We start from the raw sequence: 27400 nt of genomic DNA, 5'->3' as shown, positions 1-27400 counted from the left end.
GTTTGCAATGTATTAAAAGTAGATATATTTTTAAAATAAGTCATTCTGTTTTGTTTCTTTAAAGTGGTTTTTTTTTTTTTTTGGCATCATAATAATGCTAAAAAAATATATTTTACAATAGTGTTGTTTAGATTGGCCTCTCTTAGCTTAGGTACTATGGCATTATTTTTCAAAACTGTAAATAGTAGTTATTAGGTCAAATACTGCTCATACAGTAATGTTTTCAAATTACATTTGAACAATGATTATAAAAAAAATGTTTTTAATTCTATGAAGGATATTTGATCAGATAATAATAATAATAATTTAATTTATAGAGTACTGTTAAAAAACAAAATGTAAGCTCATGCACAGTGATAACATTACAAACGAGAGCTAAAATCTAAAAAAGTTTTAAACAGCTTAATGTTCTTCTTGAATGTAGCATAGCCTGTTGTCTCTGTCAGAGATCAATGGGGAGTGAGTTCCAAAACCTTTCCAAGCATCATGAACATGTTGTTTTTTTTTAATCCAAATGTGAAGGAGAGTCAGATATTCTATGATCTAAATTAATTTGCAGTCTATAGAGCCAATGGTTAACAAGCAGGGTGTCATGTGGCCAGCACAATGACCAACCACCTTTACTTTCCACAAGTCAGGTACCCATTAGAGTTGGGTGGACCCCAGGGGTGCACTAAAAATCCTGACATTCAAAATACTAGTCTTCAAGATTCTAACCCAGGACCCCAGGTTCTGAAGCCAAGCTCAACCGCTTAACCACTCAACAACCAATACCTGCCTGAGGAAGATTCTTATGATCTGCTGACCAGACATAAGACAAGATCTCAAATGAGGAACTATGGTAGAGAACAAAGCAGCAGCCTATTGAAATAGATATTCTTCAGATATGCTGGAAATGGATAGGTCACACCCCATTGCAAGCCTGAATCCAACATAACTAGGCAAGAATTAACCTGGAACCCCCAAGGAAAGAGGGGACAGCCCAGGATTACATGCCTTGCAATTGGGAAACAGATGCCAAGCAGATGGGCAAGACATGGGGACAGTTGGAGAGACTCGCCCAGAACCAAGATGCCTGGAGGAAGCTGGTCTGTGGCTTATGCCCCCAGACGGGACCACAGATGAAGATGAGATGAGAACACTAGCCCTAGTGGTAGCAGATTGAAACTCTCCCACTATGGTTCACTTACCAGCGGTCCCAAACAGTGGAGAAATGACTCATTATGTTCTGCTGCAATGATTAAGGGTTCTGTTGTTGCCATGTGTCTGAACAATTTACAAACCTGGAGAGGTAACAAAAAGATAAGAGCAAGTCTCAGCCATTACATCTTAGACCATTGTATGTAGTCAACCATTCATTACACAGTATTAAGTTGAAACTGATTTAAAGTATTGGCTAAAAAAAAAAGATTAAATGTTAAAATCTCACCACTATATGGTGAATAAAAGTAATTAGTTTTTTAGTTTCTCTTGTTTTTTTTAAAATGAAAATATCTACAATGAAAGTGCAGATTCTGCAAGGTACTAGTATTGGTGTATGTACTGTTAGATGAGAACTAAAGTTATATGTTAATATACACATCACATGTCATTGGTTCTAAGACCATTTTGAGCCTACCTCCTCAAGCTGCTCCTGGTGTTCAGAGAACTTCACAGTAAGCTCTTCCACTCGGTCAAAGTCCCCAGACAAACCAGACTTCTTGAGCGCCTTGAGTAGACATTCATCATCATTTTGTCTGAACAGATCTGAGGCCTGGCTCATTGCAGTAGCTAACAGCTGTAGAAATTCCAGATTGTAATTTTTTAGTTGTATATAAGGTTATACATATAAATAATACTAGAGATATTAAAATAATTCTAGCCATTTGTTAATCTAGGAAAACACTTTTATTTCAGAGATGCTCTTATATATAAATTCCCAAATATAAAAAAATAAATGTGAAGATAGATGAAGAAACAAAAAAAGGGACCACTAGCTAATTGAAAAGTGGTTTCAGCAGGACAAGGAGGTGGGCATAGCAGGGTACTTTTAATGGTTGTATTTTACATCCCATTAGAAAAAAAAATATGTACAGTTAACCCCTTACTTGTTTCCTTAAAATTTTAGAAGCCTCTAGAACATTAATGACAGATGTTTCAAAATCTTGAGTAGACATTCTACCATCCCTGCATTTCTGTGGATAAAAAAAATATTTTTTTTTAAATACAAAAACCTTCAGAATTTTGTACAAATATAAAAGTTAAAAAAATAAATAAATAAACTTAACCATTTTTAAGAAATAAAAAAAAAAGTTGCCCAAAGACTCAATTAAAAGAATATGTTTTCATAGTTAAAAAAAAAAAAAGACACACTAAATACTCTGTGTGGTTAACTTACAGGTAATTAAATGGTAATGTATAACTAAATCAAATCAGTGTTTTTAGCGGCCCCCGTAAGGGGAAAAAGCCGCTATTAGGTTTGTGCAAAATGTCCGTCTGTCCGTCTGTCATACTCAGATCTCGAAAACTAGAAGAGATATGAAAAATATTATTTCATCATTAAATCCGGCTTGAAAAGTTTAGGTGCAACGGCTACTTTTGGTTTTCTAAAAGCAAACCGTTTAATTTATAAAATTAATTATGCAAGCGATTTTTTCATAAAAATACACCAATTCTAAAACAATTACGTAAATGTAAGGGAGGCAATGTTACAATATGCTAACAAAGATGGACAATTTTTGTGTATTTTTAGTATCACTAAGTCAAATATATTTTAAAAATGTACAGGAAATGTTTACAACAAATATAAATAATAGTTAAAGACGTTTTTTCTGGTCAACTAGCTGCTTAAATTAAAAGAAAACATTTCTGTTTGTTTATAAAGGCTAATAATGCACTTTGTATGTAAATATCACGCACATTTTTTTAAATGGACTTTTTATGCAGCGATTTTCGTGCAGTAGCGTAACGTCGCAACATGATCAGGTGCTAAACCAATTCCTTAAACTTTTTTTAAAAATCAGATTTTATTTATTTTTTTGTTTAGTGCCCCCATCCGAATAAAAGAAGCTTATTTTTGTGCGTTTTGTCTGTTGGTCGGTCTGTCCGTCACGATTAGATTTAAAAAACTAGAACTCTAAAAGCTATTGAAAATCTGATTTACCCTTTAATGTTCCTCCCATAACATCTCAATAGTTTTAAGTATCTAAAATTAATTGTTCCGGATTTTTTTGTGCAAAACTAATCAACGCCAACAAATGTTTGTTTGCTCTTCTAACTTATATTACATTCCATTTCCATGCTTAAACGTTGCAAAAACACATTATCAATAATATGTTGTTCCGTTTTTTATGTAAATAGCATATTAATGCTAAATCATAATCTCTATACTGACTTATATTTCATTAATTGTAAAAATGTTCCGGATATTGTTTTATAAAACATGAATTATGCCTAATGATTGTTTGAAATCGCATAAGGCTTTTAAAAAAAGTAATTTACTAGAATTGATTACTGAAAATTACTTTTTAGACATTTAATTTTCTTGTAAAACATAACATAGAAGTTTTGTAATCGATAAAGAAAGTTCCGGATTTTGTTTCTTACAAATCGTCGCCAGAAATTTCCGAATTTATTTAAAAATCTACTAACGCCAAATAATTGTTTGAACTCCCTCTTCTAATTAATAAACAAATAATCTTCTCATTTACGAAATAATGTTTTTACGGATTTTTATGAAAAATATTTTAACTCACTACTCTCTTACAGTACATTTAACTTTCTACCTAAAACATTAAAAAATCTAATATTATGTTCCGATTTTTAAGGAAAACAGAATCCAAACACCAAAGTAAGGTATGAAAATCTCTCCACGTGGCTGTAGTACATCTAATTTTTATACGAGACCATCCAAAAAATTTAATTAACGGTATTACATTTATCTGAAATTCTCTTTTTCTTTTACTATTTATACAAACATCCGGAACAATCTATTATATAAACTTTTCAATTGTGTTCATACCTAAAAATTATTGCGATGTTTTGAAACGTAAAATAAAGGTTAATCAATTTTTAATAACTTTTAGTTGTTTTTTTTATATCAAGATAACGGACAGACCGACTGACAGACAAAACGCAAAAACAATGTGGCTTTGATCCTTTTTAAATAATATCTATTAGAACTCAGTGCACCAATGTCTATGAACCCTCGTTAAATATCTCGTGTAAATAAAGACATTTTTTTTTATGGTACCGGTACTAGCCTATTGTGAGGTAATGGAATTTTTTTTCTTTGACGTCATATGAATGGACTCTTTAAATGTAATGTTAAAAGAACGCACTCGGTGCACCAATGTCTATTAACCCTCGAAAAAATTGCTTGTATTAATGAAAACATATTTTAGTCTAACTAAGCCGTGTGACGTAGTGTTTTTTTTTTCCTTTGACGTCACATGGAATGAATTCTTTAAATGAAATGCTAAAAGAACGCACTCGGTGCACCAATGTCTATGAACACTCGAGAAATGGCTCTTGTTGATAAAGGTGATTTTTAGTCTAGCTAGGCCTTGTGACGTAGTGTTTTTTTTTCCTTTGACGTCATATGGAATGAATTCTTTAAATGAAATGCTAAAAGAACGCACTCGGTGCACCAATGTCTATGAACACTCGATAAAAGGCTCGTAATGATGAAGGCGATTTTTATTCTAGCTAGGCCGTGTGACGTAGTGTTTTTTTTTTCCTTTGACGTCATATGGAATGAATTCTTTAAATGAAATGCTTAAAGAACGCACTCGGTGCACCAAAGTCTATGAACACTCGATAAATGGCTCTTATAGATGAAGGCGATTTTTAGTCTAGCTAGGCCGTGTGACGTAGTGTTTTTTTTTCCCTCTGACGTTATATGGAATTAATTCTTCAAATGAAATGAAAAAAGAACTTGGTATAGTAATGTTTATTAAGCCTCGTTATGTGACTCGCGTTTAAAAAAGGAATGATATCTTGATTTAGATCTAATCTAGATTTTTTAAACTAGATCTAGATTTTTATTACAGTATATCTAGATCAGGATTTATATTCTAATTAAAATTATTTTAGAGTCTAGATCTAGAATTTCTAGATCTAGTTTAGACTAAAATAGACTAGATTAAGATGTAGAATTTCAATTTCTAAACTTAAAGTGTAAAAAAAAAGTGTAGATTTTCATTTCCAAACGTTTTGATCAATATTGTAATGTTTTAATATACTAAAACTAATCTACTATTTTTTTATTAAATTTAAATTTAAATTTACGGCAAATGAATCTTTGAAACATTATTACTTTTGACCATTGGATGGCTGCCTGGTCGTGCAGTTTGCGCGCTGGACTGTTGTTCAGATTTATGGATGGCCCAGGGTTCAAACCCTGCCCGCTCCCATCCCCCGTCGTCCTGCTGGAGGTTTGGACTAGGAAGTAATTATCTTCAACTCTGAAGGAACATCCGAAATGTGTAAAACATTTTACATCAAAATTAAATCACCTCTTGAATATTATTTGCGAATATGCAGATCCGACAGGGATCCGACTTCGACGGGGGCCGCCTCTGAGTTTGTGTAACACAAACTCTCTTTGTAATCTTGTTATTTGATGATTTTGCCTGATGATTATTTTATTAAATCAATAAACCATTTCCATAATCTGTCCATTTAATAAGCTCTTTTCAAGAGTCAATGTAGCAAGGATAATTTAAGCTAAAGAACAACTGACAGTAAGGCTTTTTTTACTAAAAAAATAATAATAAAGGATTAAGGATCTTTTTAGACATCTATGGGGCAGGCAATACAAAGCTTATTTGACTCAGCGATCAACTCTTAATGCTCTCATGACCAGAACAAAGATCAACTGATTTTTCTTTCCAACTAATGTCATGTACTCATTAGAGCTTGGATAAGAAAATAAATAAAATATTACACTTCACTAAGATTCAAACTCAAGGGCCTCTGTTTGGAAGCTGAGTATTTTACCACTCTGGCAAAGACACTGGGATTTTTACTTGAAATAGGAGGCAAAAGCTACTGACCTTCCCCATCCCATGTACCACTAATCCCAATTAGAAATAACCAATAAAGAAAAATTTAAAACTTCTTTTCTAAACATACAACATTGTGTCCTAGTAGTAGCAAGTTTTGTAAATTATCACGCAAGCTGTCACTAAGCTGGACAATTTTTTCCCGAGCCTCATGGGAAGTGTAGTAAGAATCTGTAAATTCTTCCACCGCCTCCTTCACATTTTCAAAAGCACACAAAAGTCTGTCTTCAATTTCTGGACCAATCATAGTAACTCGACTCATGTCTATTTGATCCTGTTAAAACAGAGAACATTGGTAATATAACAAAAAAAGAACAAAATTAAATAGAGGTTTTTAACTGTTGGAGTTGAGGGGCTTACAGTAAATGATCAACCCAATTTTCACATTAAATCAATAGTGACAGCAACCTACCTCAAAATCGGAAAATGCTTTGCTTGCTGTGGGATGGGAGGAGGTTAAACCTATGCCAGAGTCTCCATTGAGAACTTGACTCTTTTCAGTGCGATTCTCCTCTGGCCCGCCCTGCACTACTACAAGCTGAATCAGTTCTTGTGCTTGTCTTATCATTGAGAACACTCCCTGTCGAGTCAGGCGTGCACTAGCACATTCTGGATGGCGCAAGAATGTCTGAAAAGTGGTGAAGTAATTTCATAATACTGAATAGTTTATGGTTATCATAGCATGTTTTTAGTCATAGACCATACAAAGATGTAATGAAGAATGAGCACAAAAAGATGGATGCATACATCACTATTTTAAAAAAGAGAAATTAAGTACATAATAAGTAACACATTTAGGAAGATATTGACTTGAAATATTTTTGTTTTTAAAAAATTATTAATCTATCTCTCCCTGTATTTGTTTTGAAATGTCTTGGATTATTATTGCTTAAGTGCAGAAAACAGTTATTCTACTGGTTATCTAGGTTTGTGCAGATTAAGAAGGGTAATCCAATATTGTAGCAAAAATAGTTTTAATTCCTCAAATTAACTAGATTTCATGAAAATTACCTAGATAAATTGAACATTTACTACTGTTACGACACAAGACTCTTCGAAATAATAATAGACTCTCAGGTTATTACTCTATAAATACTTTAATATTACAACAAGTTATGTAAATACGAACATTTCATTTCTCTTCCTGTCAATTACTCCCGGCTTCCCCTTTTTAACATCACTTCCATTCATTACACAAATTCGCACCATTATTCATGCACACCGTGCTGCGCTACGACCGTAACACCCCCCTTGTTTGCCAAGTTCGATGTACATCGAACGTCTTTTAAATATCAAATAAAATTATAAATCACTGTTCAATATACTTATATTATCTTCATTAATTCTCATTCTTTTAAACCAGGTAAAAGCCAACAACAACAAAAAAAAACAACCTCCAACAGCAATATTAAATATCACCATTCTTTACATTATTATTTTAGGTTCAAAATTACTTACATCCATCCCAATGATTAATGTCCAGGCTTCCCCAACGAACCAATCAGCATAAATCTCATAATTCACAATTATAAACTATAAGTAACTATGTAACTGTAATACTATATTTTACATTTCTAACAATGGTTTCATCAAATTCTCAATACAACACCATATATTACTATCTCGACACCTCACACATGTAACAAAGCTTCGTCAGTCCATACAGTCTTTGATTACATATACATGTAATATGTGTATATTTACAAAATGTTCCAATCTGTTAAAGATGTCTATTCATTACACTGCTATTCATTGTGTTCTCACCAAAATGATTTTACTGACATTATTCTTTTAACCAACCAATAGAAACAAAATTGACGTGGCCAAGCTCCTTTCCTTACTCCCATTTCTTTTCCTCCTTAGGTACACCGTGATAATGTGTCAGCTATCACATTGTCTTTCCCTGGTATTGTCCTGACCTCAAAGTTATAATCCATAAGTTGCAATGCCCACCTGGCTATTCTGTTGTTCCCTAGTTTATTTGTATTAATGAAGGCCAAGGGAGCGTGATCCGTCCATAGTTCAAATTTAGCTCCCATTAGATAGAACCCTAATTTTGTTATACACCATACAATGGCTAGTCCTTCCTTTTCAATGGTGGCATATTTCAACTCAGATGCTGTCAGTTTTCTACTCACATATAAAACAGGATGTGGGACACCATTCCATTTTTGCATTAGACAGCCTCCTATTGCAATGGCTGATGCATCTGTAGCCAAAATAAATTCCTTAGTATTGTCAGGTAATTTCAAAATCGGTGCCCCAGAAAAGAAAGTTTTAATTATGTCCAGTGCTTCTTGACATTCCTCCGTCCACACTATATTGTTAGGTTTTCCTTTCTTTGTTAGATTTGTTAGTGGTTCAATTATTTCTGAAAAATTTGAGATAAATTTTCTATAAAAGTTGCATAGACCCAAAAGGCTTCTAATTTGCTTCTTTGTCTTTGGTACCTTAATGTCCAATATTTTTGATACAGTTTCTTCCAATGGTGTAATGTACTCATTTTTAATCTTATACCCCAAAAATGAAATTTCACTTAGGCCAATTTTTATTTTTGTTGGTTTCAATGTTAAATTGTTTTCTTTGATAATTTTAAAAACCTCTCCAAGGCTTTGTATATGCTCATCCCATTGCTCACTAAAAATGCATATATCATCTAAATAACAAATTGTGTCTCTTCTATGGCTGAATAATTTGGCCATCATTCTGTTAAACGTGGCTGGAGCATTTACCAAGCCAAAGCTCATCACCTTCCATTGATATATGCCCGAAGGTGTCTTAAATGCCGATAATGGTTTAGCTTCTTGTTTTAGAGGTACTTGCCAGTATCCTCTTGACAGATCCAACGTGCTAAAAATCTTTGCATTTTTTAGCTTAGTAAACATTTCTTCTGCTTGTGGCATTGGAAATGGGTCAAATTCTGTGACTTTATTCAACTGTCGATAATCCACACACAATCTTAAGTTGCCACACTTTTTTTTAACAAGCACGACTGGTGCAGCCCATGGTGAACTAGATGGTTCTATCACTCCAAGTGTTAGTAGCTCATCAATTTCCTTCTGTAATGTTTCTCTATGGTGTAATGGGATCGTATATTGTGGCAGTTTATTCGGTACTTTGCCGGTTAACTTGATATCATGTTCTATAATACTTGTTTTTCCAGGTAAATCCGTAAAAATATTCTTATAATCCTCAATTAGTGTCTTGATTTCTTTAGCTCTATCAAGAGAAACTCCATCCACCATGACATCCTTCCATGTTTGCCTACTTTCTGTTGCCACTGTCTCTATTGGTCTAAACCTTTCCTCTGTCTCCATTTCTTCCGTCACACAGGCACTCATTGTCATTGACTCATCTTTACTCCTTTCTTCACTTCTTTGTCTTGGTGTAAATTCTTTTAACAAATCCACATGAAATATTTTTAACATCGAATCAATGTCTATTTCATAATCCATATCGCTAATTTTCCTTGCTACTTTGTATGGTCCCAGCCAATTTGTGCCCGAAGCATTATTGTTATCCTTATGTAAGACCAAAACATCTTGTCCTACCTCTAATTTTGTCATTATTCTATGTTCATTCACTCTGGAATGTGTTAATTCATTTCTCTCTAGCATCTGTCTATCCGCTTCTTCACATGCCTTTATAATCTGATTTCTAGTTTCTGTCACAATATCATAACTGTCATTAGTTACTACATGATCATGTGGGATTATCAAATCTTTCAATATTGTCATTGGACCTCGTGGATTTCCTCCATAAATCATTTGAAATGGTGAAAACCCTGTTATTTCATTACGACTCTCCCTGTATGCAAATAGTATTGACGGTATTGCCATATCCCACTCTTTGGGTTTATCATCCATTACTTTATATAATGATTTCTTTAGATTGACATTAAAACGTTCACAAGTGCTCTGTGGATAATACGAGGTTGTAAACCTTTGCTGGATCCCAAACATGTTCAAGAATGTTGTAGCCAATTGACAGTTGAATTGATTCCCCCTATCTGACAATATTTCTCTAGGAAATCCAAATCTTGTAAACAACGTATATAATGCTTGTACTATATCTCTGGCTTCAATTTGTTTGAGTGGGATAGCTTCCGGCCATCTGGAGCACACGTCTATCACAGTTAGGATATAACGGTGACCCCTATTTGATACCACTGGCATTGGACCGATTAAATCAATCGCTATTTTACTAAATGGTCTATCTGGTACATCCACCCTTTGTAATGGTGCTTTTATGTTTCTTGCTCCTTGTCTAGAACATAGTTGGCACGAAGTCACATAACTTTTTATGTCCTTACTAATTGATGGCCAATAAAAATTCTGAAATATTCTTTGTTTCGTTTTGTGTAGTCCCAGATGTCCTGTGTGTGCTATATCGTGTCCATTTTCCATTACAAGCTGCCTGAATTCTCTGGGTACCACAAACTGGATTACTTTTTTTCCATGCCATTCAATCTCTCTAACAAGAGTTCCTCTTTCTACATAGAATCTTCCTCCTCTACCTCCTTTCTTTGCTAGTTGGCGTAACTCTGGATCATTTTTTTGTTTTGTGATAAATTTTTCTTTGTTAAATCCTATATCTTTGATTTCAATTGTTTCTGTGTTTTCATGTTGTTCTTCATCTTGCTCTTTTTCCTTAGTTGATAACTCGAACAACTTTGCCAAATCTAATTCCTCCACATCTTTACTACAGGATCGAGTAGTGGCCATTCCACAACAATTTTTCCAAACTGCTATCTCATTTTCCGTGCACTTCTTTATGTTTGGTATATTGCCAATAATCAAATCAATTTGATCATGGTCTATAACACATGCCTCTACGATCCCTGTATAATACGGTGTTTTAATGTTCACTCGGGTCACGGGTAATCGAACTGTTTTACCATCAAACATAATACATGCTTTGTTTTTTCCAGTATATTCATGATCTTCAACCAATTTTCGGTTTATTCCAACAATAGTGCTCCCAGTGTCCCTTATCGTTCTTGCAGCCTTATTTCCTACAAATGTTTGAAAACAATCTAGACTTCCCGAACTCGACAATAACGACAAACTTTGATCTCTTCCATTTCTTCTGCCGTCATATCTTCCCTGTCTGTTTCCTTGATATCTTCCTTGATATCTGTAGCTATTATACTGGCCTTGTCTACTATCTATTTGGCTCCTTCCTTGTCCTCTAAACCTATTCTGTCCTTCATATCTAAATCTTCTATTGTTGCTATAACTGTCTTGTGTTTCTCTAGCTCTATTAAATGCTACTATTTCTTCAATATCGCTACCTCTGTTTAACTTTTTTTCAGGATGTGCCACTTTGTAAGCCCTTATTAATTTTACAATCTCATCTACAGATTTTGGCTTTCTCTCCAGCAGGAATATTTTTAGTTCGTCCTGACTCTCATAAATGACTTTATCCAGCATAAGAAATACCTTTAGCCCATCAAACGTCTTCTCTATTTTTGATGACTCTGTCCAATTGTCAAAGTAGCTATTCATCTTGTCTAAAAATGTCTGGGGCTCCTCGTTGGTTTCAATGGTGCAATTAACATATTGTTGACGATAAAACGCCTCAGTTTTTCCAAATGTTCGTAGTAATTGCTCCTTTACTATTTGGTAATTATTCTGATTCATGCAAATCTTTGACGGTACCTCCGCTGCAAATGACTTCGATAACAAAAATGTCCATTTATCTTCAGGAAAAGCCAATTCTTTCATTTCAATTTCAAACTTCTTTAAGAAAATATCTATGTCTATTTTATTCTCATCAAACATTGTACCTTTATATTTTGCCAATTTATTTCCAGACACGTCATTTTTCTTTCCAGTACCTTCATCTTTAGCTTTTCCTTTTTTTATTTCCAACTTTTCTTTCTCTATGGCTAACCTTTCTTTCTCCATAGCTAGCTTCTCTTTCTCAATTTCTTTATCCGTAACTAATTTCTCTTTACTGATAGCCAACTTCTCTTTCTCTATTTCTTTATCCATTGCTAATTTATCTTTGTCAATAGTTAACTTCTCTTTCTCTCTTTCTTTTTCCATGGCTAACTTCTCTTTCTCTATTTCCTTTTCCATGACTAACTTCTCTTTCCCTCTTTCTTTTTCCATGGCTAACTTCTCTTTCTCTATTTCCTTTTCCATGACTAGTTTCTCTCTTTCTATTAATCTTTCTTGTACATATTTTCTCAGCTCTGCTCCTTCTAATTCCAATAGTCTCCCTTCTTCTTTCAAAGCAACTATCTCAGCTTTATCCGCCATTTGTATTTTTTCTTTATCGAGTTATCTGACCATATCCATTAAATATATTTGATTCTCATATACTTAATGCTTGGACCCAACAATGTTCATATCTAAATGTAATGTAATGAACCAAACGTTTAATGTTATTCGAATACAAATATGTATCTACTTCCCGTAATACTCTTCTTCCTGCTGGTATAACTGCCAATGCTAGTGTATATTCTCCGCCGGTGATATGAGTCTTTCGTTATTTGTCTATATGCCGTAGTCAGTGTATATCCGTTGGTCCTAAATAGGCACTGTTCTCCGCCGTAGTCAAAATTCACTAGTGTTGCCCACAGCAGTGCTAATAATCGTACAAATTTCCATCAATATTGAATGTTAAAGGTTATTGTTGAGAACTATGACCAGCCAGAATAATGAACATATACTTCAGCAGCCTCTGACATGATTTTTTTAAATTATTTTATTTTCAATAAATTCATAACACATCCAAATACAGTGGGTAATCCCTGACGTTTTCACATTGGTGAATGTAGAGAATTGACCGTCATAATAATTATAATTCTATAAATCTAGATTTAAATGTTAATCCAATTGATTAATTCATCAATAATGTTTTTATTTAAGTTTCAACTAAATGTTTATGTTTACCAGTGAGTCTAGTACATAGCTTTAGAGATTTAGATGACGCAACTCTCCCAATCTTAATAGATCTAGAGATCTAGAGATTTTGTTACACTTTGTAGTACTAGTAATACCTCAGTAGACAGGAATTAGATACCGATATAACGTAGGTCTTGCCTTTTCCGTTGGGCGCCACTTGTTACGACACAAGACTCTTCGAAATAATAATAGACTCTCAGGTTATTACTCTATAAATACTTTAATATTACAACAAGTTATGTAAATACGAACATTTCATTTCTCTTCCTGTCAATTACTCCCGGCTTCCCCTTTTTAACATCACTTCCATTCATTACACAAATTCGCACCATTATTCATGCACACCGTGCTGCGCTACGACCGTAACAACTACTAAGCACTGAAATGAAAACATCTTTGGTGGTATTATTAAAATATTTCTTGATACTTATTGATCAATCAAGCCAATAGAATCAAACAATCAACAAATTTATTTTAGGTTAATTAACAATTAATCAATCAATCAATTAAAAAACTATAATATAAAGAATCAAATGGTATTTAAAACATTATTACTGTTTAGGAAATGAATTTGTCAAACATATGATAAAATTATGTTATCTTATAAATACAATCTACAGATTGATAATAATTTAAATGCATAGCAAAAACACCTATTTGTGGTACAATTAGAATTGCAGTTACATTTTCAGAAACCCTGACCATTTCCAAATGATTGTTTTATTGCTGAATGAAGTAAAAATATTTTCAGAACAGAGACGTTTTCTAAGGTTAAAATTTCTCTTAGCAAACACTGAAATTTCTTTTTGTATTTGTTTTACAATGCCCACTTTGGTACCTAGTTTATAACAACCACCTGCATCAGTTTCTACCCTGTCTACTTTCATTCTTACAATGACGTCTTCATGGCAATGGGTGTTTTGCCTTAGAAATTGCTAACATTTTATTTGTTATCTTTTCTAAACTTTTCTTGGTCTAATCCACTGTATTTTCTGATCCATCTTCTTTTTACAGATGTTTCACACTACATTATGACCATACCCTTCCTCTTTAGGATCAATATCACCACAAATTACTTGCTCAAACATATCACATGATGTACACTTATAAGTACCCAAGACTGCTTTCAAGCAACAAGGAGAGAATCAAACTTTAACAGTACCGAAGTTGTTAGGGTGCCCATTAACTAGGTGACATGCACAAAACTTTGGACTCTGCACACTAACAGAGCAAATCAGTTCATTGGTAGATTAGCTAGGTAATCTACACATTGACAGAGCAAATCAGTTCATTGGTAGATTAGCTAGGTAATCTACACATTGACAGAGCAAATCAGTTCATTGGTAGATTAGCTAGGTAATCTACACATTGACAGAGCAAATCAGTTCATTGGTAGATTAGCTAGGTAATCTACACATTGACAGAGCAAATCAGTTCATTGGTAGATTAGCTAGGTAATCTACACATTGACAGAGCAAATCAGTTCATTGGTAGATTAGCTAGGTAATCTACACATTGACAGAGCAAATCAGTTCATTGGTAGATTAGCTAGGTAATCTACACATTGACAGAGCAAATCAGTTCATTGGTAGATTAGCTAGGTAATCTACACATTGACAGAGCAAATCAGTTCATTGGTAGATTAGCTAGGTAATCTACACATTGACAGAGCAAATCAGTTCATTGGTAGATTAGCTAGGTAATCTACACATTGACAGAGCAAATCAGTTCATTGGTAGATTAGCTAGGTAATCTACACATTGACAGAGCAAATCAGTTCATTGGTAGATTAGCTAGGTAATCTACACATTAACAGAGCAAATCAGTTCATTGGTAGATTAGCTAGGTAATCTACACATTGACAGAGCAAATCAGTTCATTGGTAGATTAGCTAGGTAATCTACACATTGACAGAGCAAATCAGTTCATTGGTAGATTAGCTAGGTAATCTACACATTGACAGAGCAAATCAGTTCATTGGTAGATTAGCTAGGTAATCTACACATTAACAGAGCAAATCAGTTCATTGGTAGATTAGCTAGGTAATCTACACATTGACAGAGCAAATCAGTTCATTGGTAGATTAGCTAGGTAATCTACACATTGACAGAGCAAATCAGTTCATTGGTAGATTAGCTAGGTAATCTACACATTAACAGAGCAAATCAGTTCATTGGTAGATTAGCTAGGTAATCTACACATTAACAGAGCAAATCAGTTCATTGGTAGATTAGCTAGGTAATCTACACATTGACAGCCAATGCACTATATTGGTATATATAACTTTTTAAATAAAAACTAACCTTACAAGACAACAGCAGCATCATAGTCGACTTTTCCAAGATGGCTCTAGCTGAGCCCATCTGTGCTCTGTGCTTATCACTTTTTAAATCCTGGTAACAATAATAGACACCATACATTATGATTTCACTTCAAATTAAAATTCTTCTTTTGTCTTTTGTTCTAACTTTTTCAGGCTAAATTGTTGATGTTTTTTTTAGTACTTCTGTTTTCCCACAAGTTACCCAATATAATTAAAGTGAAAAAAAGTAAAGTTCCCCTTTCAGATGAATTAAAGGTCATCTGTTTCTATGGCCCATTGTTAACAAGTATGTCATGTGGCCATCACAATGACCAACTGCCTTTACTTTTCCCCAACTTTTGTTAAAGCAGGGGGGACTCAGAAGTACCCAACGAACTAAAATTAAAAATCCTAGTCTTCACTTGGATTCAAACATGGGACCACCGGTTTGGAAGCAAAGAGCTTACTGCTAAGCCACCAAGCCTCAACCCAAAATACAGTTATAGTTTTGAAAAATATATTTTTAAAAAGGGTGTGGATTTTGCTTTAATTCAATACCAAAGGTATCATTTTCTGATAATAAACAAAAAAGTTATTTAAGTTTAATCATAAAAGGGTAAAATACATATGAGCAAAACAATTGATTCTGTCAGAAAGTGGAAAATAATTATGGAGTGAAAGAGTTAAAGCTATTTATAATTATTCACCTTTATAATAAAGTAAGCATGATTAAAACAGTTGATGAAAATTAATGCTTATAAAAAAATAAATTGATTAAAAGTGAACATTATTCAATTCTAGTAACATACATTCTGACGATCACCAGATAAATGGGCAAGTTCCACCATGTCCTTCCCAAATTCACTGAAGGCATTCACAAAATCTGTAAAGTTGTTGACTTCCTCCACATGAGCTAAACTTGCCAGGACCTGAATACAGGTATAATAATACATTTTCAGAAATTCACATTTTCTTTACAGACTGGAAAAAAGAAAATGTTAGCTTAGACAGCTATAAGTATAATTTCTGTAAGTTAACCAAAGCTTTGGTGAAATTTATATAATAGCACAGATCTAGTTACATAATTATATCTTTGGCATTTTACATCTCCAGAGACTATCTTTTTCTTTAACTTACTAAAGAAGCCAATCCTTGATATATATATATATATACACAAGTGCTCCTTCTTCCCTAGTGCCATTAGAGCATGAAATAGTTTGCCTGAATCAGCCAGGAAAACCAACAACTTAGCAGAGTTTCAGTCTCTGATTAGCATGCATGACTAGATTGACTCATGGATATGCACAGGACTTTGAAATTTATAAGATAAGATATGGAGCGACCTCTCTTTTGCAGGGGAAAAGCCTGGGCAGTAGATTTGAGAGTGCTGGTCTGCCCAAATGACAGCATTCGCCTCTCTTCCATGCTGACTGGATCCTAAGATACATAGCACCATTTAGGTCAGGTTGCTGCAGGAGTTTGCCATAGAGAAGTTGTCTTATCACTATCCCTCTGTCTAGAGGCTCCAAAGCTGGAATTTCTCTTAGGGTTTACTTCTTTAGCAATAATCTTGTCATTAAAAACAATAAAAAAAAAACTTCTATTCTGCAGTTTGTGTAAGCTTAAAAGTGCTCCCTTTAGGGAGGTACATGACCACAGGCAAAGTCTTTTTGATAAACAATAGTGAGCTCGACTTGCACAACAACCATTTATGTATTTATTGGTTGTGCTTTTTAAATAGGAGTTTGTGTTGAAGTTGATAAACAATAAAAGTGTCATCGTCTTTGTCCCAGCCTTGTTTGAGACTCATGGTGACATGTAGTGATGTGTAGTTACGTATGATATTCCGTGCACGAAGAACAGCTCGGGGTGAAAGGGTAATAGCGAGATTTTAGGTAGTTGTCGCTTGGTCCTCAGAGAGGAAGGATGTGTGTATTTTTCGCTAAGATAAGCATGAGGTTTTGAATACTGTATATTACTATAAATTTGTTCTGGAATCATACTTCCATTATTGAAGTTATTCTGTAATTGTATACTATGCCTTTATGGCTGGATTACTTGCTAAGTTACCTTGTTTTACACAATAAACCTTTTGTCTGCTAACAACCTCGTTGCTCAGTGTATCTTAATACTCGTTATACATGCTCTACACAGAACCCACGACATTGGTGTTATCAAACAGAACCCACGACATTGGTGTTATCAAACAGAACCCACGACATTGGTGTTATCAAACAGAACCCATGACATTGGTGTTATCAGACCAAAAGCTAAATCAAGAGAATGCTTATCCACATAATAGAGAGAGAATCTAGTTATTAACATAAAAACATTACAGTCTTGTGTTGATCAAAATGGTTGGACTTACTTTCTCCTTGCTTAACAGAAGCTGTTTGACAACTATGTGATCAGCCAGTAGAAGAACTTTAGTGATGGCAGACAAAAGTTGCCTCGCAGCTCTTACCATGGCCGTTTTATCTGTTGTCAGGGTCATAGCCTCATCCTGACCTGGATAACAGGCAGTTAACTTCTGGATAGATGCACCTGATACCATAAAGTATTATTAGTCAATAAAATCAAAGGATATTTCACTACAATTAAGAAAATAAATCTTTAAGTCAAATTTAGATCTAGATTGTAATTGCACTGATAAGTTATTAGATAATCTTGAGCAGTGGTTTCTAAATGGCTGTCATTTATAATATACCTTAAATGGGATAAAATAAGCTTATCTAGAAGCTTCATAGCAGAAAATTGGGACAAATTGATTACTTTAATTCTATTTTTTTAAGTTTGAACCATTTTATTAAAGTTTGAACCATTGGTTTATAGCATAAATACCTGCAAGCCTAGCATCGTGGCAAGCCAAACACATATCCGCTTTGATATCTGGATGCTCCTCTGCTATTGACTGACCCACAGATACGAATCTATCCACTGCTGAACTAACAGCCTGGCCCACTTTCTCTAAAGCTTTTTGCTGTTTCTCTGTAAGCTTGATCCTTTCTTTAGAATTGACAAGTGTTGTGATCTTGAAGTGGAAGATAGAAACAAAATTTTAACAAATTAACATTTCACATGTACTGCAGACAAAGCAAAACACAGTATGTAAATTACAAAATATATTTCAATAAATGCAAGTTTTGATATCTTTTAAACTCAAAGCCAAGTTGACAGACTAGATCATCACAAAGTACAGAATTGAAGGACTGATTTAATATTGAATTCTTAAAGACACTGTTTAAGCTCAAGATTCCTAGAGATCTAGACTAGATCTAGTCAGTAGTCTAACCAATGTTAGATATATATTTAGATTGACTAGATATTTAGATGATTTTTATTAAAATAATTAAATCATCTACTCTAATATAATCTAGTCTAAGCATTCTAGATTCTATTCAATACCTAAAATGTTGTGTAAATACATGTTTCGAATGTTCCTCAGATTTGAATACAATCTAGATTCTACATTTACACCTTATCTTCTTATAAAATATAGATGTTACTTCTAAAAAGATGATTACATTCTATGCCTGTCCCCAAGTCAATCTAGTCATAATGCATAATGTTAATAAATGACTTTAATTGTGACAAGTCTTTTAGTTTTCCTTGCTGATTCAGACAACCCATTCCATGCACTAATAGCACTCTAGGGAAGAAGGTATATTTTTACAACTCTGTCCTAGCACATTCTAGCCCAAACCTCTAACAGGACAGGGGATGTCAGCGGGTAGGGTTCGACCACAGGACTATCATAAACTTGAAATTTAGACCGAGACAGTCCATTTAGAGCACATATATACATAATCACAAGATCCATGAACAAGAAGCAGTCAGGGTGACAGTGACAAGACTCTAAATCTTGATTTATTCTAAGACTAAAAGGTATCAAATAAGAATACTGAATTGAATAGTATTGTTGTAACTCTAGTGGCAGAGCAAAAAGAGTTACTTTCAATGTGTGCTTCACCTAATGATACAGGCCATCATAAGAATACTGAATTGAATTCTTGTAACTCTACAGTTATGTGTGTTCCACCTAATGATACAGGCCATCATAAGAATACTGAATTGAATTGTTGTAACTCTAGGAATTATAATAATAATAATAATAATCTTTATTATCCGTAAGGAAATTTGTCTTACAATTTGTGCACTACACCAAAGTTATGTGTGTTCCACCTAATGACATATATATATATATATGACATAGGCCAGTAATACAGATCAGCCTATGGTGCCCAAGGACAAGGGACAGTACTGGTATGAACATTACAAGTAAATATGGCCCGAGTTATGATCAAGTGATTAAATGTCTTTGGTGACCAGAGACATGGTGTAAGTATTTAATAAGAGAAGGAGTTCAGTTCAGAACAGCAAGAATGTGGTAGTACAAGTCCAGGATGAGTTTAAGAGACTAGTCTAGAGTTACTAAAGTACCACATTATTGATTATTTTGGAACTCTTGTCAAATTCTTGAGAGTTAGATGAGTTGTTTGAACAGTGTTAGAGAGGATCGCAATAGTTATTTTTTTTTATTAGTAGTCTGAATAGACATGACTTAACTTCGTAAGAGATGAGAATTGAGATATATATCTAGAATCTAGATTTATACCTAACAGACCTAACCTACTACATCTAGATCTAGAGACTATAGTGTCACTATACTCTATAAATAGTATAAAGTCTATATATATTATTATTAACTAGACTCTATCTGATCTGGAGTTCCAGATCTTAGATTAAATGTAGATTAGATATATATATTTATATGTGTATCTAGATTAAAACTAAATATTATTCTAGACTGTCTAGATTCTAGATAGAGTCTAAAGACTATAGATAGTAGTTTACAGTAGTTTACTAGATTAATAGTAAGTAGTTAGAGTCTAAGTGATAGGAGGCAGCATTTTCCCCCACAAAAAATGCCACAAAGTGACATGGGTTTCACCAGACAATAAAACAGAGAATCAAATCGACCACATTACCATACGGCGGAACTGGAGAAGCACATTACTAGATGTACGAAACAGAAGAGGAGCAGATATTGGCTCAGACCACCACCTAGTTGTTGCCAAACTAAAAATGAAGCTGGCCAGCAATAAAACAGAAAGAAACAAAAGGAAAAGATTTGACCTAGACAAGCTCAACAACACACAGATTAAAAAGGAATTCCAACTATCCCTTCAAAATAGATTTGCTGTGCTACAACTAGATGAGGCCAAACAAAGCGTCGATAAATCTTGGCAAAATTTCAAAGAAATTATTACTGAAACAAGCAATGAAGTACTAAGCCTTAACCCTAAGAAGAAAAAACAGTGGATTAGTGACGAGACATGGAAATTAATCGAAGAAAGGAAATGCGCTAAACAGGCAGTTAACCTAGCAAAAACAAGAAACCACAAGCAACAATCAAAACAAGACTACCAAGCAGTTTCACAGAAAGTCACCAAAATGCTTAGACAAGACAAACGATCATTTTACAATAATCTGGCAGAACAGGCAGAAGAAGCAACAGGTAAAGGAGATATAAAACAACTATACAAAATCACCAAACTTCTCAGTACCAAAAAGGCTAATTGCAATGTTCCAGTCCGAAACAAATACGGAAAACTACTTTCTTCAATAAATGAACAACTTGAAAGATGGAAAGAATATTTTCAAGAAGTGCTCAATAGACCTAAATCACGAAATCCACCAGATCTAAATGCAGGACCAACACTAGACATAAACATGGAAGAAATAACAAAAGAAGAAATAAGGAATGCACTCAAACAAATGAAGACAGGTAAAGCAGCTGGAATTGACAACATACCACCCGAAGTCCTAAAAGAAGGAGGAAGTGAAATAGTTGACCAAATGCACAAACTATTCAACAAAATTTGGTTAACAGAAACACCTCCGGGTGAGTGGAAAAAGGGCTTGCTAATTAAAATACCAAAGAGTGGAGATCTATCACAATGTGAGAAATGGCGAGGCATCACTTTGCTGTCAGTACCAAGCAAGATTTTTAGCAGAATCCTACTAAACAGAATAAAGGGAGCATGTGATGAACACCTAAGGGAAGAACAGGCCGGATTCAGAAAAGGGAGATCTTGTGCTGACCAAATAGCTACACTCAGGATAATTGTAGAACAATGTGTCGAATGGCAATCTCCTCTCTATGCAACTTTTGTTGACTTTGAAAAAGCTTTTGATAGTGTCGACAGAGAATCTATCTGGACAGTAATGAGACATTATGGGATCCCCAATAAAATAATAACCATAATCAAGAACCTTTATGATGGTTTCACCTGCCAAGTAACCCACTGTGGCAAGCTGTCAGAGGAATTTCCAGTCACAACAGGAGTCAAACAGGGATGTCTTCTTTCACCACTCCTGTTCCTTCTAGTACTGGATTGGGTCACAAAAGAAGCCTACTCTAACGCAGGGAAAGGAATCCAATGGACTCTCACACAAAAGCTGGAAGATCTGGAATTCGCTGATGACATAGCCCTATTATCACACAGACTACAGGATATGCAAGAAAAGGTCACAGCTTTAAGCGAAGTAGGAAAAAGAGTAGGCCTCAAAATAAACCACCAAAAAACTAAAGTACTTAAAGTAAACAATAAACAAAGTGGAGACATAGTATTGGATTCTCAGACAATAGACCAAGTAGAAAATTTTATATACCTTGGGAGTGTAGTCAGTATATCAGGTGGAACAGATGAAGACATTAAACGCCGTATAAATCTAGCACGTCAGACATTTACACAGCTAAAACCAACCTGGAAATCTCCTTACATCTCAAACAAGACTAAACTAAGAATCTTTAATTCTAATGTCAAGGCTGTCCTACTGTATGGTTCTGAAACATGGAGAACAACTGAAGCCACAACAAAAAAAATACAGACCTTCATCAACAGATGCCTGAGAAATATCCTAAAAATACACTGGTATGACAAAGTAGAAAACACCAAACTGTGGGAGATGAGTGGACAGAAAAATATAGAAGTGCAGATCTTAGAGAGGAAGTGGAGATGGATTGGTCACACCCTTAGAAAAGATACCAGCAACAGAGCTAGGCAGGCCATAGAGTGGAACCCCCAGGGAACAAGACGCAGAGGAAGACCAAAAAGAACATGGCGACGCAGTGTACTTGAAGAAGCAGAGAAGACCGGGAAGAGCTGGGACACCATCAAAAAGCTAGCAAGAGACCGTGGAGAGTGGCGTGTTTATGTCGAGGCCCTATGTTCCATGAGGAACTCAAAGGAATGATGATGATGATGAGTTAGAGTCTAGACATCAAGTACATCTGAATCTAGGTACTAGTACGAGCAAGATCTATCTAATAGAGACTCTTTCACTCTATGACTATGACATCACTATGACTATGAATTAGTATGTCTTTAGCAGAGTCTCTGAATCTATAGATATATATTCTAGATCTATATTATAATAGAAAATTATAGATCTAGAATCTCTAAAGTCTAAAGACTAGATCTTTATTGTCTTTAAAACTCACTTTGTTACTCAAGAATCAAGTCACTGCACTAGATTTAGTAACTATAGGTCTATAGTCAGTATAGTCATGTTATTTATTTATAGTAATTATAGTTATATGTAAATGTCTATAGATCACTCTATCTATGTATATACATGATAATTATGTAGGATTACTTACTCAATAGACTTTTGAATAGAGCTGAATGCGTGAGTAGTACTGACTTAACAACTCAATAACTGACACACAGTGGTGACACAGTATATAATAGTTCAATAGTATATAGATCTAATAATACAGTACAGTGACTCTGTGAGTACAGAGACAGTGTTATTGTAGTATTTGACATTTGTAATTGTAGTGAGTTTTAGTTTACACTTTTCGTGACTTTTCACTATTTACTTACTAAACACTACTTACAGTAGTTACAGTCTACAGAGTCACACTCACAGTAATGACTTTAATTAGTTTAATCATTTAATGAGACTAATAAATTTAATTTTCATGTAATCTAGATCTAGTAATGATAAGTAATGAGACTTTAAGAGTACTCCAACTACTCCAAGTCCAAGTTGAGACACTTGAGTTTGAGTCTTACTACTGACTACTCTGTCTCTGTAGTTTCAGTGAACTAAGTTACTTTTAAAGTTATTAGTCTAAGACTCAGTAAGTGTTTAAGCTCCGTCTCAGGCCCAGGCGTCTTAAATAATTATTAGTCTATAGATTAGACTACTCTTAGTCTTAGTTACGACAGCTACTCAGTTACTTGAGTTTGAGAGTCTGAGTTACGTTTCGTGAAATTAATTAATAAAACTACACTCAAACACTCGTTACACTCACACTGTCTACAGTCAGAGTGCACAGATAGGAAAGCAGAACTAGCTAGATGATAGATCTAGAAGCACACAGATCTAGATATACAGGCGGTAATGCTATACCTGCGTAACTAGAGGAACAAGGGTCTGTTCAACCGATTTTGTGCGAATTTCTAAATTCAGTTTAGGTTCGCTTTTAGATAGAAGGCCAGCCATTTTGTTTAGATCTTCTAGCTCAGCTCACTGACACCTAAAAATAAAAAAAAATCTAATATAAACTTTACATTGCTGCCAACTTCTGTTAAACAAAATCAGTAAAGGCAAATATTTTTGGCCTTATAAAGAGCCACAGCTCTAGAGTAAGATCTAGATCCATATTTATGTGAGTATTTGCTATGCAAAATATCACGATTATTAGTTAATAATAATTTAAACAGACTTACTTTGTAAGTTAGAGAGAGAGAATTAAAAAAAGAAAGAGTGAGAAAGAGAATGAAAAAAAAAAGAGTAACCTAAACAGAGAGAATGTAAAAAAAAAAAACAGAGAAAGAGAGAGAGAGTATATGAAAAAAGAGAGAGAGAGAGAGAGAGATAATACACAAAAAGAGAGAATGAAACGCGAGAGAGAGAGTAAAAAAGAAAGAGAGAACGAAAAGAGAGATACAGAAAATGAAAACAAGGGAGAGAATGAAAGTTTCAGTATCAAGCCGGTACGTGTGGTCAGGGCTGGATTTAAGTAAGTGGAGGCTTGTCTGTAGGGAATCTCTTGGGTCTGACTTCTCAGCAAGCTCTGCATTGGGGATGTAGATGTCCTAAGGAACTCTTCCATCTGGCATGGGGGGGGGGGACATTTTGAGAAACGTAGTCTTCTCTGTGTCGAAAGATGCTGTGTGTATGACTAGTCTGAAAATGTTCTTTTTAGAGATAGATCCCTACATGAGATACACATTATGAGCCAGAGCTGCAAGTGTGCACCGCTCAAGTCAAAAGATGGCATGATCATCAGTGATCGTACACTGCAAATGGAGCGATGGGTATAGCATTATGTAAACTCTACCAGATTGTAAAAGCCATCTTGTTAACCGCCTGGTCTAACTTCTCAATACTTGCTGTTTTGGACGAATTAGATGAAAAAGAAATTGAGAGCGGCCATTGACAAGCTTAATAGTTGGAAAGCAGCCGGAGGGGTTGGAATTTCTGCTGAAACATTTCAGGCTGGAAAGCATGACCTCTCCTACTGAAGTCACTCCAATAACTGCTAAGCCTGTGTTGGGTCTCCTTGCATTTAAAAGATGCAAACATTTTTACGATTTATGGAAAAAAAAAAGGGAAGGGGGTTCTATCGCTCTGATTGAAACAATTATAGAGGTATCTCACTGCTAAGCATTGTTTGAAAGGCAAGAGTACTACAGAAACGGCTACAGATCTTAAAAAGAACTTATATTGGCAACGGTTCTCTTTGCGTTGGATGTGTCAAATTATGTTGGTCCCAGCTAGGTCTGCTTAACCACGAGAATTATCGCACTTAATCTTCGGACTGCATATAAATTCGTAGATAAGAAAGATGACCGAGTGATATTAAATTCGGATTTTCAACCAAGGGTCTTGATAGTGAGTCATAATATTTCGGATAGTTTTGCTATTTACTTATTTTTTAATTTTTTTTTTTTTTTTTGAGGAAATTAAAGTCGGTTAGATGTTATTAATGACACATGACACCGTTTATAGATGTGTCTTTAGGCGCCACCCCCATCCGCAATAACCTTTTTAAAAAAAGCTTTCAAGGTGAAAACTAGTTGGTGTATGCTTTTTTTGTTGTTGCTGAACCATAATACAAATAGCAAGTGAACGCCTGCATTATATTTCTTGATATTTTATTACAACACGTTTCGTTTTTTTCTCAAACGTTTAGATATTCTAAACATAGAAGAGAGCAGCTGGTTGCATGCGGCCTCAGAACGAGACAGCTGGAGGTCACTCACGAAGGCCGCGGGATACACATTTGAGATCAAAAGAAAATCTGCTGTCGAGGACAAACGCAGACGGCGAAAAAAAAATCTAAATCGACCACCTGTGGATAATGGTTATGCTTGCCCTGCATGTGGCAAAATATGTAGGTCACAGCTGGGACTGCGCAGCCACAGGAAATACTGCATTCCTCACTGATCTTCGGACTCGAAGACTAGCCTTATTATTATTATTATTAGATATTCTAATGACATATCCCCCCTCCCATTGTCACTAGAACCATAGTGTTACTATTTCTCATGAGTCTGAGGATTTGAGAAGAGTGCAGCATTTCACATAACTAAATTGCTACGTATTGAGAGATTATTAAAAGTATTGCTCATTTTTTCCCATTGGTAACAGTGACGTTAATGTAGCGTCATTGACAGTGCGTACCTAAGGGGGGTGGGGGGTTGGGGGAGGAGAATTTTAAGATTCCCCCGGGCCCCCACCTGGGGGGGGGCAAATGGGTGTCCGAAATTTATTTGTAAATACATAAATTAATATATTTGATTGACAAATAGTGTCAACAGGTGTCTTTTTTTTTCAACATTTATGGATTAAATTTATAACAAAGACTTAACCTAGATCTAGGTCTATCAGTACGTTGACTTTGTTGACATTTAAAAAAAATTTTTTCCACGGAGATTAAAGTTTTTTTTAAAGTCTATGTTACATTTTAAACTTTGTTGCCACGAATAAAACTGCATGATATACAGCGAATTCCATGTATCTTGTTACCTTTACTAATAATATATCTAAATGGCGAGTATTTTATGGCTACTCTAATTAACCTTGAAGCAAAATTTACAGAGTATAACAGATCCAAAAGTTATTCTTAATAATGCTAGAATAGTCCATTATTCGGGATTGGTGTCTATAATTTCAGAATTAAACTTCACACTCGAGTTATTACCCCTTTATTCATTTTTTCCACAATCCAATGGAAAATCTCTTTTTATTTCCATCTAATCCTTTTGCTTTCGTACAAAACATAAACAACAAATAATGACGAATATCATATAATATTAGCACATCCTTCCTTTTGAAGTTATTATCACATCCTTCCTTTTAAAGTTCTTAAGAACTAGGAACTTTAACAATTCGTTCACTTCTGGTTGTCTTGATTGGCACAACAAGTTCTCTAGACGTTGGTCTATAACTGTCTGTTTCGTTTGTTCCAACAGTTTGCAGTTCATTGTCTTTATCGGTATCATAGTACCCAGAGATGTCTTCATCGAAACTCTTGTTCAGAAAGCGTTGATGTCTTCTGTATGTTTTTCCATCGTTTGTCTTTATGATGTAAGATCTGGGTGCTGAATGTTTTTTATGACAACTGCTTTATGCCATGTTTGAACTAGACGAACTCTCCGACAGAATAATCTTTAGGTAGTCTTGCTTTTGCATCGTATTTCACTTTGCCTTGCATCTGTCGTTGGTTGAGTAACGTCTCTGCATTTTCAGCTACCGATGGTTTCAATAGTTTGGGATCAGTTGGAATGATTCCCTGAGTCTTCTACTCGTCAGTAGTTGTGATGGTGAATACGGCAGTCCGCTTATCGGAGTATTTCTATACTCGAGCATAACGAGATATCGATCTTTCCCACTTTTGTGTGCATTGAATACTTTTGCTTTCGCACAAAATATAAACAACCAACAAAGACGTAATATCATATAATATTAGCACAGAATCTTCTTCATGCAGTGGAAAATTAAGAATTTTTTTGCCTATCTGGAATTCTGGTCAAAGCTCCTGCGTCCAATTAATATAGTTCAGAAGAAACTACAAAAGTCTGGACTGCATATACGGGAAGCTGCTGAAGAAATTAGTA

At 34.7% G+C, this 27400-nt stretch overlaps 1 protein-coding gene across 1 annotated transcript in view; it reads right to left on the bottom strand.

Moving 5' to 3' along the window:
• The window catches only part of LOC106078882 (alpha-catulin-like), a 30509-nt gene extending 6716 nt beyond the window's left edge, over positions 1–23793 (bottom strand). Inside the window, exons 1-10 of the mRNA XM_056013891.1 lie at positions 23685–23793; positions 18102–18291; positions 17629–17804; positions 16070–16189; positions 15262–15351; positions 6457–6672; positions 6115–6318; positions 2088–2174; positions 1619–1777; positions 1191–1283 (exon numbers count right to left, since the gene is read on the bottom strand). Coding sequence (XP_055869866.1) covers positions 1191–1283; positions 1619–1777; positions 2088–2174; positions 6115–6318; positions 6457–6672; positions 15262–15351; positions 16070–16189; positions 17629–17804; positions 18102–18291; positions 23685–23777 — 1428 coding nt within the window. The 5' untranslated portion in view covers positions 23778–23793. The remainder of the gene's footprint in view (positions 1–1190; positions 1284–1618; positions 1778–2087; positions 2175–6114; positions 6319–6456; positions 6673–15261; positions 15352–16069; positions 16190–17628; positions 17805–18101; positions 18292–23684) is intronic.
• Between the last annotated feature and the right edge of the window lie 3607 nt (positions 23794–27400).

The sequence above is a fragment of the Biomphalaria glabrata genome, chromosome 16, assembly GCF_947242115.1.
Source record: "Biomphalaria glabrata chromosome 16, xgBioGlab47.1, whole genome shotgun sequence".
Taxonomy (NCBI): domain Eukaryota; kingdom Metazoa; phylum Mollusca; class Gastropoda; family Planorbidae; genus Biomphalaria; species Biomphalaria glabrata.
Note: the sequence above shows the minus strand (reverse complement) of the source record. Positions and strands in the feature narration are given on the sequence as shown.